Source organism: Astyanax mexicanus, chromosome 10 (assembly GCF_023375975.1).
Source record: "Astyanax mexicanus isolate ESR-SI-001 chromosome 10, AstMex3_surface, whole genome shotgun sequence".
Taxonomy (NCBI): domain Eukaryota; kingdom Metazoa; phylum Chordata; class Actinopteri; order Characiformes; family Acestrorhamphidae; genus Astyanax; species Astyanax mexicanus.
In genome coordinates this window covers 11848988-11863339 of record NC_064417.1, presented here as the reverse complement: position 1 = coordinate 11863339, position 14352 = coordinate 11848988, and the positions used below count along the sequence as shown (strand labels likewise).

Genomic DNA, 14352 nt, shown 5'->3' with positions numbered 1-14352 from the left:
AACAGGCAGTGAATATAACTCAAAAGCCCATAATACAACTAGAAACGAGCATGAATAGAAGTAATGAGATTTCTGAACTTAGTTATAAATTGAGGGCAGAAAATGACTGGGGATCATCTATTAGTATGACAAATTTAACTGACCAGCAGGAAGATTTTGATAGGACACTGACTGACATGACTGACCATTACCGTGCAGTTCGGAAGAGAGATACTAAGTGGAAGGCATATGGCTTTGATTCTCAGGTATTACAAACAGCAGATCCATGGATAAATAGGAATTTATGGTTTCAGCAGATAACTCATTCCGTAAGGGTGGGTTACCATAGAAAGGGTCCGTGTGTAGTGAAAGTCCCAGCACCGGGAACTTGGTCTTCAATTTTAGAAGCAATTCCAGAACCATTGCTTTCAGAATGTCAGTTTTATGCATTATCTTGGCTATTATATAAGCAGCAGACTACTATTGAAGCACAGATGGCTATATCTAGGTTTTTGTTTCAATCTGGAGGTAATTGTACTTGGATGAAGGATATTCGATATGTAAACATATTAGATCAGCAAGAAGATGTGCAGTCAGCAATGCCGGATGCAATGGAAGTAACTGCTGTTAAGGCAGACGAATGCATTTGTTCAAATAATACACATGGGGGTTCAGGAATGGTTATGGGGTTATTAGAATGCAACAATTACGTGATACAATTAGATTTAAGTAAACATAAAATGAGGGATGGTTTGTTTGAAGTGACTTTCCAGGTACCACACCTCAAGCAAAGTAGAACTCTGCAGAGCATGAACCATTGCCAGGAAATGTGACTATAGGTAATTTTAAAGATATTTGGTGGGTCTGTGGAGATAAGGCAAATATATTTCTGCCTTATGGCTGGATAGGTTGCTGTTATATGGCAACATTGAAGCTTCCGTATGAGGTTTATACGCTTCAGAAGAGTGAGCCTTCTAATGTTGTCAAATCAAAGAGACGGAAAAGGGAGATGGCACAGTTTCACAATTTGGATGCTTATCTTTGGAGGATTATTATAGGAGATAGGGATAGGATTATTTCCCTGGTATGGGGTGACATTTTTAGCAGATCATATAGATAACATTACATACACTTTGCAAGGCTTTGCTAATTAAACAATTAAAGGTTTTGAGTTTTTGTCCAATACACAAAAAAGTCATAGATTAACATTGCTGAAGCATGACAAGGCTTTAGATTATATTTTGGCTAAACAAGGTGGATTATGTGTAGCTTTAAATTTGACAGGGGATGCCTGTTATACATTGATTCCTGATAGTACTGACAATGTTACTAATGCTATAGAGGCATTGAAAAATATTAGGGATGCTTTTGGTCCATCACAAGGCGCTGGTTGGTCTGTTAATGCATGGTTGCTTGAGAAATTTGGTCCAATGGGAGCATTGTTAGTGCAATTATTGGGAGCAGCTTTGTTATCTGTGTGTGTTATGTTTTGCTTTTGTACTCTGTTATTGACTTGTGCTAAGGCTATGATATTGAGGTGGATAGGAGTTGTAATGCCAGGAGATCGGGTCCAGATGCCATTATTAAATAGGACTGACTCAGACGATGACTCACAGGAAGAAAGTGTAGTGGACGGTGACATGGTGGAAAAATATGCATTTTAATTATTTAACCTTTGTATACTCTTGATACTTAAGTTTATTATTCACACAACTATTTTACTCATATCCTCTTATATAGGAGTGTATCTGCAAGGATATTTTTGCTAGAATTGAAACTATTGTTGTGTCTCTTCTAGAGACCGACCGATATGGGTTTTTCTAAGGCCGATGCCGATACCGATCATTAGTGGTCAGAGTCAGCCGATGGCCGATGTGACCTGCCGATTTTCAGGGCCGATATGCTATCGTATTATACTTATTTGGCATGCTTAAAATCATACTAGTAAGAGGAGGATTACTTAGAAGCCTTTACACAATTCATTTAAGGCATTTTAATTATTCAATTGAACATGTAATGGCCAAAATATGGTAAAAACCAGGAAAATTTTTAGGCGCTTTTCAGATTTTCTATTTTTTTTATTTTATTTTCAGACACATAAAATGAACTATTTATATGGATGAAGTGTTTTGACAGCTCTATATTTTACTATAATGTGTTTACAATCATCATATAAAATTTTAAACTGCTACCTATTACTGGTTAGAAGTTATAGTGATTTGAACCAGTAATGATCTTTTCTTTCTCCAAAGGACTGGAAACTTTATAAGAATAAAAACTACCACTTTTATAACTCATTTTGCAGTAAACTCTGGGTTTTTGTGTGGTCTACTCATATACAAACAGAAATCCGCAGTGTCTCTTTAAGAGCGGTTGTTCTGCTGAGTGGAAAGTCTTTAGAGAAAGTTTCTATGGCCAAGCATCTCTCTTCCTTAGCCTTTCAGCTGGCCGAGCTCGCCACCTGATTGGCTGAGAGACCTCATTCCCATACCGTCATGTCCAGTAGGCTCCGCCCTGTCTGGCTGTGGGCCAGATTCGGCGTAGCGTCGAATAAAATGCTTTTAATTCGGAATTAAAGTTTAGATTCCGTCTCACATTATTCCTCGTGCGGGGTGGATATAACTGTGGATTATAGGAGACTGGATTGATGGATTTTCTTGAGTCTGGGCTCTTTTTGAAGGTAAGAGAGTGGGGGACGCGCTGGTGGGTGTTGGGGGGGGTGGGGGGAGTGACTTTAGGCAACTACAGGACCAAACCTGTGCATTTTTCAACTCTGAACACGCGCTGCAACGCGCTCTTTCAGCTCTAATTCAAACATCCTACACTAAAACGGAGCACAGTTTCGGAATCCGGAGAGCCAGACGGTTCGAATGTTGTATAACATGTCCGCATTCGATCAAATATGGACGTCCGATAAACGGAAATATGAAAATTATGATTTAATATTTTCGAGATACAGCTAAATAGGCTATATAACTGAAAAGCAGAGATTCTAAGCTTTAAAATGGTATATTGGGTGTCTATATTGAACCTATAACTATTCATAAACACAGCCAGATATTAAATATCATATTTTTCTGGCCCGCCGGCGGGCCAGGGCGTGTTAAGAGGTTAAATACTGAAAATATCAAGTGTTAATTTGATTTTATTTACTTAGATTTTCGTTTCTGAAGAAGAGACGTCAGTTATTTTATACTAGAGCTTATAGATAGGGCTTGCTTTGCATAGTCAGGGCGCATTCCAAATGCACTCCTGCCATCAACGCTAAGCATAGTTTCGTTTGGAGAGAAATGCTACAACACCGATGCAGTTGAAATTCTATTCTTTTTCAGTAAATGAAGCAACATCACAGATTACTAATCATGAGAGAAAATATAGACTTTGGGACACTGGATTGTAAAAATGGATGCCTTACCCGTTGAAAGTCTTGCTCACTCTTGAAACCTTGCGCTGCGTTCCAAGTAGCTGCCCGCAGATGTGCCGGATTAAAATCGGCGCGGCCAAATAAGAAAATCGGCCGATGCCGATTGATAAAAAAATAACAAAAATCGGCCGATTAAATCGGCTGGCCGATCGATCGGTCGGCCTCTAGTCTCTTCCATTGTACACGATACTGATTGGTGTTTTCTTTCTTTTTTTCCAGATGGATGTTGGGAAAGGCCACAGTTTGGATGTGAGACTATTCTGGGACTTTGTTGTGCAAAAGGACTCAAATGCTTCAACATGGACAGTACTGGGACATAATGCGAAGAACTATGAACTCAGGATCTGTGATAAGCCTGGGAGCCAGCTCATCATTCCTTCTACGTTGAGGAGGAGCATTCTTTTTTATGTTTCTGTATACATGTATGATGTTATTGGTTTGTATCCTCTTACTGTGTATTCTGTGACTTATTTTATCCATCTTTTAATATCATGTACTCTACTGTTTAGTTTGTTAGTCTGTAGGGGTGCTGCTACACTGTCTAACATGGTGCTTGTCATTCTCTGACTCATTTTGGGTTATGTGGGGGAGCAGGTATATTGGAACGTCAGATGTTTTGGTCTTTTTCTCGCATTAGGGATATTGGTGTTAGGTAGGGACAGGTCCACTGTAGGGTCCGATGGGTCGACTAGCCTGAACATGGACATTATTGTTTTAGTTTCTGGGGTTTCAATTGTATGTGCTTTACCTTAAGTCACTAAGCAGCTTTTTTGTTACTTCCTCCAATCTCATTAATATGGAATATGGCCGCCTAGGGGGCAGGAGGGGCCGTGAGAGAATTTTTCCTGTCTTGTTTGTTAAATAACTCATATTTTGGGATGGTTGGCTGCCTGACAGATTTTCGCTCTCACATTCCTTGATTTTGGTTAATCATTGTGTGCTGGAGGACACATATTTTTGGGAAACTTTTCTGGTATGCACCTGTTGATGTGTGTGTATTGCTTTTATTTCTTTTACGAGACTTTATATAGTCTCGAAGGGGGGGGAAATATGACGTATATTTTCAGCATATGTATTTTCTTTATATTCTCTTTATATTTCTCTTTATACTCTCTCACTAATGCATGTACTGTAGACTCCACCTATGACTGTCTATGGCTATGTATGGCTATGTAGGTTTAAGTGTTTCCAGATGTGTACCACAGACCTATAAAAGGGTTCCCAAAAAGTGGACTGGGAGAGAGAACAAGGACATCGGATTGGGCAACATCTCTCTCCAAGGCTGGCCTAGGAAGCCTTGTAGATATTGTCTTAGTCTTTGTAATAAATAATTGTATTACACTTAAGGCAATGTCTGCGGTGTCTTCTTCCTCATCTTCAAGCATCTTCACAGCAAAGAGACAGTGGTAAACAACACCACCAACACTGGACGACAAGCCAATACTGCTTTTATCTGATCAAAATGCCTTAGCACACTCTTCTGTCCAATGAATCGTTACATCTTTTCTCAACGGGTGTTTCATAGGTTTTTTACTGCCGAAAATTTTGGAACAAACCGTCAATAAAACCCAATCAACTCCCTACGGGTCTTTGGGGTGGGGAGATCAATATGGCCCTTGCTTGTCTAGGAATTACATTCCCTTGACCAATTTGGTGCCCTAAATACACCACTTGACCTTTTTCTAGCTCACATTTTGGCAAATTGACCACCAGCTGACACTAACAATATTAGATAAACCTGCTGTAATTTAATTAATTATGTTTTGAAAGGTAGTAGGTGTGTTTTTTATCGCAAAAGGAAAAACTTTGCAAAAATATAACCCTTCTGGTGTTACAAAAGCAGAAACTTCTCGAGCGCGATCTGACAGTGGCACCTGCCAATATAATTTAAAAAGGTAAAGTTTGGAAACATATTTTGCTTTCCCAATGCGATCTATGCAATCTTTCAGTCTTGGTATTGGGAAGGCATCTGTTTTTGTAACCTGATTTACATTACTATAATCAAAACAAAATCTTAGTGTGCCGTCTGGTTTCGGAAGTAGTACTACTGGAGGGTTCCAGTGTCTCTGACCAGGTTTAGTGATTCCTACAATTTTCTACATATAAGCCAACTCCTCTTTCACTAGCTTCAGTTTCCCAGGAGGCAGCCTGTAAGGATATTGTTTGATAGGCATAGCACCCCCTACATCCACATCACGTACAGCAAGTGTAGTTAATTAGAGAATTCTTAAATAAACCTGGGAACTTCTGAGCCAAACCCTTAATATCCATCTGCTGCTCTAATAAAAGGTGAAAGAGATGTTTGGACAACTTAAATAGATATTCGAAATTGTTTAAATAAGCACTCATTAATTCCACCTGCCCACTGTCCAATCTATCTTTAGAACCAACAACAGGTCCCTCAACATGTCTGTCAGATTCAGGGGTCCAAACCCCACCAGAGCGATTCAATGTGGAAACTATGGAAGTAAAACAGTCTCACCAGATTTAGACATTTTAAAGCACTTAAATTTGTGGCTGTAAATTATTTTACATTGAATTATGTGATTTTTTGCAGCTGAATAAACGCTTGAATTTTTAACATATCATTTTCACTTGTTTTATTTCAATGTAAAAAAATTCAAAAGCAAAATTCAAGTTATAAAAATTATATTAAAATAAATTCAAGTTCCTTAAATTCAACCTGTCAAATTCACTTCTAAAATACAATGTTTAAAGGACCACTATGTAACTAATTTTCAGTGGTAAATAATAAAATGATCAGAGTGTATCGTTTTATTTTGCCGGTGTCCTCAACAGTGTGGTTTCTCTTGTCGTTCTTTATCAACCAAATCAAATTGTTCTGAGTTCAGGTTCAGAGAAAAGCAGGTTTAATTTGGTTTGATCATCCTCGGCCGGCTGTCAGAGTCGACCTCCTCAGTACGGCTTCAGCAGTACGTTCCTATTTTAAGTTTTCACTCCGTTCAGGAGTTTTGTGTCGACTTTATTCGCTGACTCCTCCTGCTGCTCGTTCCCCAACACTAACTCCGCCCACCGAGGTTGCCAACACGTAACACTACACTACAGCGATCGATGCTGCAGCAGAGGAGCTTAGCTAGCAGAGCTGGTTCAGTTTTAAACCTCAGCTGCTACACAGCTTAAAAAGCCTCAGCATGTCTCAAAAAGCTCAGTGACCAAAGCAGGAATATAACAAGAGTGAATATTGGCAGTGAGTTTGAGCCAGAGCTGCTACTTTTCTCCTGAACAGGTAAGCTAACTGGCTAGCTAATTAAGTCAGGTTCTTTACCACCACCACTAGATGTGCTTACTAGGGACGAGCTGTCTCTCACGCGGGGCTCACTCGCCGAGCGGGGGGGCATAGCCTCGCCCAGCGCGGGGCTCACTCGCCGAGCGGGGAGCATAGCTTCGTGCAGCGCGGGGCTCACTCGCCGAGCGGGGGGGCATAGCCTCACCCAGCGCGGGGCTCACTCACCAGGCGCAGGGCTCAAGGGTGATAGAATAAAAAAAAGGAAATAGAAACTAAAAGAAGAACTAAAATAAAAATGAAAAGTTAAGAATATTTAACCACTTGACCTTTTTCTAGCTCACATTTTGGCAAATTGACCACCAGCTGACACTAACAATATTAGATAAACCTGCTGTAATTTAATTAATTATGTTTTGAAAGGTAGTAGGTGTGTTTTTTATCGCAAAAGGAAAAACTTTGCAAAAATATAACCCTTCTGGTGTTACAAAAGCAGAAACTTCTCGAGCGCGATCTGACAGTGGCACCTGCCAATATAATTTAAAAAGGTAAAGTTTGGAAACATATTTTGCTTTCCCAATGCGATCTATGCAATCTTTCAGTCTTGGTATTGGGAAGGCATCTGTTTTTGTAACCTGATTTACATTACTATAATCAAAACAAAATCTTAGTGTGCCGTCTGGTTTCGGAAGTAGTACTACTGGAGGGTTCCAGTGTCTCTGACCAGGTTTAGTGATTCCTACAATTTTCTACATATAAGCCAACTCCTCTTTCACTAGCTTCAGTTTCCCAGGAGGCAGCCTGTAAGGATATTGTTTGATAGGCATAGCACCCCCTACATCCACATCACGTACAGCAAGTGTAGTTAATTAGAGAATTCTTAAATAAACCTGGGAACTTCTGAGCCAAACCCTTAATATCCATCTGCTGCTCTAATAAAAGGTGAAAGAGATGTTTGGACAACTTAAATAGATATTCGAAATTGTTTAAATAAGCACTCATTAATTCCACCTGCCCACTGTCCAATCTATCTTTAGAACCAACAACAGGTCCCTCAACATGTCTGTCAGATTCAGGGGTCCAAACCCCACCAGAGCGATTCAATGTGGAAACTATGGAAGTAAAACAGTCTCACCAGATTTAGACATTTTAAAGCACTTAAATTTGTGGCTGTAAATTATTTTACATTGAATTATGTGATTTTTGATGGCACTACACTACACTACACTACACTAAAATGACTTTTAGACGCTTATTATTCTAATTCAGTTTTCCTGATAGCTGTTAAACTTATAAGATTTGATAGAGTGAAAATACATCTTGTGAATTATACTAAATACTTCAAGTGTTTCATGTCCCCTTTAAGTTAGGTTAACAAGGTATATCTGGATATCTAGTTTAATTTAATGGGTTCACAAACCACAGAGAAAACCCTGGTTAAATTTATGATTTCTACACCATTTTTGTGACATAATTTGACCATACTGGTGGGGAAAATCCTCTTTTCAGCGTTTTTTAACTCACCTACTGCAGAGGGAGCTGTTGCTCGCTTCAGTGGCTCAGCTGTACTGTGAACTGGTCGTGAAGCGCTGCCTGTCACGTGATCTCTGGAGCGCCATGTGATTGGCTGGCTGTTGGTTCGATTTTAAGACTGAATCGATTGCTCTTCCTGCGTGTCCCGGATGTTGACATTGAATTTTAAACATTGTATTTTAGCAGTGAATTTGACAGGTTGATTTTGACTTTTCACCACTGCTCACTATATGATGGAGTTGGTTGATCTTCACTAGTTGCACGAAGAGAACATTCATAATTATTCATTTTATCAATGTTATCATTCTCAAGCTTCAAGAACATTTCCTTAACCACCCTTGGATGTCCCTGTATCTCATAACCAAAAACCAGCTAAAATGGGTTGAATCCTGACTAATTAACAGTATTTCTGATGGCAAACAACAAAAACGGCACTGCAGAATCCCAATCCCTTGAAACTGTGTACAGTATGCATGGACAACGTTTTTATTTCAGGGGGGGGGGCTTGGTTACAAATGTACCGAGGGGGGCTGATTGACCTCGAAGCATTCTTTTTTCCTTCTGTCTCCTCTGCTCTACCTCCTCCTGTCTCTCCTGCTCTACCTCCTCCTGTCTCCTCTGCTCTACCTCCTCCTGTCTCCTCTGCTCTACCTCCTCCTGTCTCCTCTTCTCTACCTCCTCTTGTATCCTCTGCTCTACCTCCTCCTGTCTTTCCTGCTCCACCTCCTCCTGTCTCTCCTGCTCTACCTGCTCCTGTCTCCTCTGCTCTATCTCCTTCTGTCTCCTCTGCTTTACCTCCTCCTGTCTCTCCTGCTCTACCTCCTCCTGTCTTCTCTGCTCTACCTCCTCCTGTCTCTCCTGCTCTACCTGCTCCTGTCTCCTCTGCTCTACCTCCTTCTGTCTCCTCTGCTCTACCTCCTCCTCTCTCTCCTGCTCTACCGCCTCCTGTCTCCTCTGCTTTACCTCCTCCTGTCTCCTCTGCTCTACCTCCTGCTGTCTCTCCTGCTCTACCTCCTCATGTCTCCTCTGCTCTACCTCCTCCTGTCTCTCCTGCTCTACCTTCTTCTGTCTCTCCTGCTCTACCTCCTCATGTCTCCTCTGCTCTACCTCCTCCTGTCTCTCCTGCTCTACCTCTTCCTGTCTTCTCTGCTCTACCTCCTCCTGTCTCTCCTGCTCTACCTGCTCCTGTCTCCTCTGCTCTACCTCCTTCTGTCTCCTCTGCTCTACCTCCTCCTGTCTCCTCTGCTTTACCTGCTCCTGTCTCCTCTGCTCTACCTCCTTCTGTCTCCTCTGCTCTACCTCCTCCTGTCTCTCCTGCTCTACCGCCTCCTGTCTCCTCTGCTCTACCTCCTCCTGTCTCCTCTGCTCTACCTCCTCCTGTCTCTCCTGCTCTACCTCCTCATGTCTCCTCTGCTCTACCTCCTCCTGTCTCTCCTGCTCTACCTTCTTCTGTCTCTCCTGCTCTACCTCCTCATGTCTCCTCTGCTCTACCTCCTTCTGTCTCCTCTGCTCTACCTCCTCCTGTCTCCTCTGCTTTACCTCCTCCTGTCTCTCCTGCTCTACCTCCTGTCTCCTCTGCTCAACTGCCTCCTGTCTCCTCTACTCTACCTCCTCCTGTCTTTCCTGCTCTACCTCCTCATGTCTCCTCTGCTCTACCTCCTCCTGTCTCTCCTGCTCTACCTTCTTCTGTCTCTCCTGCTCTATCTCCTCCTGGCTCCCCTGCTCTACCTCCTTCTGTCTCCCCTGCTCTACCTCCTCCTGTCTCTCCTTCTCTACCTGCTCCTGTCTCTCCTGCTCTACCTCCTCCTGTCTCTCCTGCTCTACCGCCTGTCTCCTCTGCTCTACCACCTTCTGTCTCATCTGCTCTACCTCCTCCTGTCTCCCCTGCTGTACCTCCTCCTGTCTCCTCTGCTCTACCTTCTTCTGTCTCTTCTGCTCTACCTCCTCCTGTCTCCCCTGCTTTGCCTCCTCCTGTCTCTCCTGCTCTACCTCCTCCTGTCTCCTCTGCTCTACCTCCTCCTGTCTCCCCTGGTTTGCCTCCTCCTGTCTCTCCTGCTCTACCTCCTCCTGTCTCCTCTGCTCTACCTCCTCCTGTCTCTCCTGCTCTAGCTCGTCTTTTCTCCCCTGCTCTACCTCCTCCTGTCTTCTCTGCTCTACCTCCTCCTGTCTCTCCTACTCTACCTGCTCCTGTCTCCTCTGCTCTACCACCTCTTGTCTCCTCTGCTCTACCTCCTTCTGTCTCCTCTGCTCTAGCTCTTCTTTTTTCCCCTGCTCTACCTCCTCCTGTCTCCCCTGCTCTACCTCCTTCTGTCTCCCCTGTCTACCTCCTCCTGTCTCCTCTGCTCTACCTCCTCCTGTCTCCCCTGCTCTACCTCCTCCTGTCTCCCCTGCTCTACCTCCTCCTGTCTCCTCTGCTCTACCTCCTCCTGTCTCTCCTGCTCTACCTCCTCCTGTCTCCCCTGCTCTACCTCCTCCTGTCTCTCCTGCTCTACCTCCTCCTGTCTCCTCTGCTCTACCTCCTTCTGTCTCCTCTGCTCTAGCTCGTCTTTTCTCCCCTGCTCTACCTCCTTCTGTCTCCCCTGTCTACCTCCTCCTGTCTCCCCTGCTCTACCTCCTCCTGTCTCTCCTGCTCTGCCTCCTCCTGTATCCTCTGCTCTACCTCCTCCTGTATCCTCTGCTCTACCTCCTCCTGTATCCTCTGCTCTACCTCTTCCTGTCTCTCCTGCTCTACCTCCTCCTGTCTTTCCTGCTCTACCTCCTCCTGTCTCCTCTGCTCTACCTCCTCCTGTCTCTCCTGCTCTACCTCCTCCTGTCTTTCCTGCTCCACCTCCTCCTGTCTCTCCTGCTCTATCTCCTCCTGTCTCCTCTGCTTTACCTCCTCCTGTCTCTCCTGCTCTATCTCCTCCTGTATCCTCTGCTCTACCTCCTCCTGTCTCCTCTGCTCTACCTCCTCCTGTATCCTCTGCTCTACCTCCTCCTGTATCTCCTGCTCTGCCTCCTCCTGTATCCTCTGCTTTACCTCCTCCTGTCTCTCCTGCTCTACCTCCTCCTGTCTCCTCTGCTTTACCTCCTCCTGTCTCTCCTGCTCTACCTCCTCCTGTATCCTCTGCTCTACCTCCTCCTGTCTCCTCTGCTCTACCTCCTCCTGTATCCTCTGCTCTACCTCCTCCTGTATCTCCTGCTCTGCCTCCTCCTGTATCCTCTGCTTTACCTCCTCCTGTCTCTCCTGCTCTACCTCCTCCTGTCTCCTCTGCTTTACCTCCTCCTGTCTCTCCTGCTCTACCTCCTCCTGTATCCTCTGCTCTACCTCCTCCTGTCTCCTCTGCTCTACCTCCTCCTGTATCCTCTGCTCTACCTCCTCCTGTATCTCCTGCTCTGCCTGCTCCTGTATCCTCTGCTTTACCCCCTCCTGTCTCTCCTGCTCTACCTCCTCCTGTATCCTCTGCTTTACCTCCTCCTGTATCTCCTGCTCTGCCTGCTCCTGTATCCTCTGCTCTACCTCCTCCTGTATCCTCTGCTCTACCTCCTCCTGTCTCTCCTGCTCTACCTCTTCCTGTCTCCTCTGCTCTACCTCCTCCTGTCTCCTCTGCTCTACCTCCTCCTGTCTCTCCTGCTCTGCCTCCTCCTGTATCCTCTGCTCTACCTCCTCCTGTATCCTCTGCTCTACCTCCTCCTGTCTCTCCTGCTCTACCTCCTCCTGTATCCTCTGCTCTACCTCCTCCTGTCTCTCCTGCTCTACCTCCTCCTGTCTTTCCTGCTCCACCTCCTCCTGTCTCTCCTGCTCTACCTCGTCCTGTCTCTCCTGCTCTACCTCCTCCTGTATCCTCTGCTCTACCTCCTCCTGTCTCCTCTGCTCTACCTCCTCCTGTCTTTCCTGCTCCACCTCCTCCTGTCTCTCCTGCTCTACCTCCTCCTGTCTCTCCTGCTCTACCTCCTCCTGTCTCCTCTGCTCTACCACCTCTTGTCTCCTCTGCTTTACCTCCTCCTGTATCTCCTGCTCTGCCTCCTCCTGTATCCTCTGCTCTACCTCCTCCTGTATCCTCTGCTCTACCTCCTCCCGTATCCTCTGCTCTACCTCCTCCCGTATCCTCTGCTCTACCTCCCCATGTCTTTCCTGATCTACCTCCTCCTGTCTCCTCTGCTTTACCTCCTCCTGTCTCCTCTGCTTTACCTCCTCCTGTCTCTCCTGCTCTACCTCCTCCTGTCTCCTCTGCTCTACCACCTCTTGTCTCCTCTGCTTTACCTCCTCCTGTATCTCCTGCTCTGCCTCCTCCTGTATCCTCTGCTCTACCTCCTCCTGTATCCTCTGCTCTACCTCCTCCCGTATCCTCTGCTCTACCTCCTCCCGTATCCTCTGCTCTACCTCCCCATGTCTTTCCTGATCTACCTCCTCCTGTCTCCTCTGCTTTACCTCCTCCTGTCTCCTCTGCTTTACCTCCTCCTGTCTCTCCTGCTCTACCTCCTCCTGTATCCTCTGCTCTACCTCCTCCTGTCTCTCCTGCTCTACCTCCTCCTGTCTTCTCTGCTCTACCTCCTCCTGTCTCTCCTACTCTACCTGCTCCTGTCTCCTCTGCTCTACCACCTCTTGTCTCCTCTGCTCTACCTCCTTCTGTCTCCTCTGCTCTAGCTCGTCTTTTCTCCCCTGCTCTACCTCCTTCTGTCTCCCCTGTCTACCTCCTCCTGTCTCCCCTGCTCTACCTCCTCCTGTCTCTCCTGCTCTGCCTCCTCCTGTATCCTCTGCTCTACCTCCTCCTGTATCCTCTGCTCTACCTCCTCCTGTATCCTCTGCTCTACCTCCTCCTGTCTCTCCTGCTCTACCTCCTCCTGTCTTTCCTGCTCTACCTCCTCCTGTCTCCTCTGCTCTACCTCCTCCTGTCTCTCCTGCTCTACCTCCTCCTGTCTTTCCTGCTCCACCTCCTCCTGTCTCTCCTGCTCTATCTCCTCCTGTCTCCTCTGCTTTACCTCCTCCTGTCTCTCCTGCTCTATCTCCTCCTGTATCCTCTGCTCTACCTCCTCCTGTCTCCTCTGCTCTACCTCCTCCTGTATCCTCTGCTCTACCTCCTCCTGTATCTCCTGTATCTCCCATTCACCAAACAACTACCAGACAACATAGGTAAGCACAAAACACAAAATGGTATTTTTAAATGAAGGTGTTTTTTATTAAGGAAGACAAAAATACCAAACCTACATGGCCCTGTGTGAAAAAGTGATTGCCCCCTTGTTAAAGCATACCGTCACTGTGGTTTCTGACACCTGAGTACACTCTAGCCACACCCAGGCCTGATTATTGCCACAGCTGTTCTCAATCAAGACATCACTTAAATAGGACCTGCCTGACAAAGTGAAGTCCCCCAAAAGATCCTTTAAAGCTACACATCATGCCGAGATCCAAAGAAATTTAGGAACAATTAGAAAGAAGGTAATTGAGACCTATCAGTCTGGAAAGGGTTATAAAGCCATTTCCAAAGCTTTGGGTATCCAGCATTGAGAGCCATTGTCCACAAATGGTTGAACCTTCCCAGGAGTGGCCAACCGCCCAAAATTACCGCAAGAGCAAAGTGACGACTCATCCAAGAGGTCACAAAAGACCCCACAACAACATCCAAAGAACTGCAGGCTTCACTTGCCTCAGTTAAGGTCAATGTTCACCATCAGAAAGAGACTGGGCAAAACTGGCCTACATGGCAGAGTTCCTAGATGAAAACCACTGCTGAGCAAAAAGAACATTAAAGCTCGTCTCAGCTTTTTCAGAACACATCTTGATGATCCCCAAGACTTTCTGTGGACCGATGAGACAAAAGTTGAACTCTTTGGAAGGTGTGTGTCTTAGTACATCTTTCGTAAAAGAAACATTGCATTCCAGAAAAAAACATTATACTAACAGTAAAACATGGTGGTGGTAGTGTGATGGTCTGGGGCTGTTTTGCTGCGTCAGGGCCTGGAAGACTTGCTGTAATAAATGGAACTATGAATTCTGCTGTCTACCAAAAAATCCTGAAGGAGAATGTCCAACAATCTGTTTGTGACTAAGCTGAAACGAACTTGGGTTTTGCAGCAGGACAATGATCCAAAACACACCCGCAAGTCCACCTCTGAATGGCTGAAGAAAAACAAGATTTTGAACTTGAATCCGATTGAGATGCTGTGGCGTGACCTTAAAGCGGCTGTTCAT

The 14352-nt window shown here is 45.0% G+C and overlaps 1 protein-coding gene across 1 annotated transcript; it reads right to left on the bottom strand.

Annotated features, from left to right (window-relative positions):
- Nucleotides 1-8666: 8666 nt before the first annotated feature.
- On the bottom strand, nucleotides 8667-14352 carry LOC125804716 (trichohyalin-like). Its single transcript, XM_049484005.1, has 11 exons — nucleotides 14335-14352; nucleotides 12879-13196; nucleotides 12592-12711; nucleotides 11896-11967; nucleotides 11608-11727; nucleotides 11056-11487; nucleotides 10122-10280; nucleotides 9480-9647; nucleotides 9360-9431; nucleotides 9216-9311; nucleotides 8667-9095 (listed from the first exon to the last, which is right to left on the bottom strand). Exons 1-11 carry the CDS (start codon nucleotides 14350-14352, stop codon nucleotides 8667-8669), a joined length of 2004 nt encoding a protein of 667 aa, XP_049339962.1.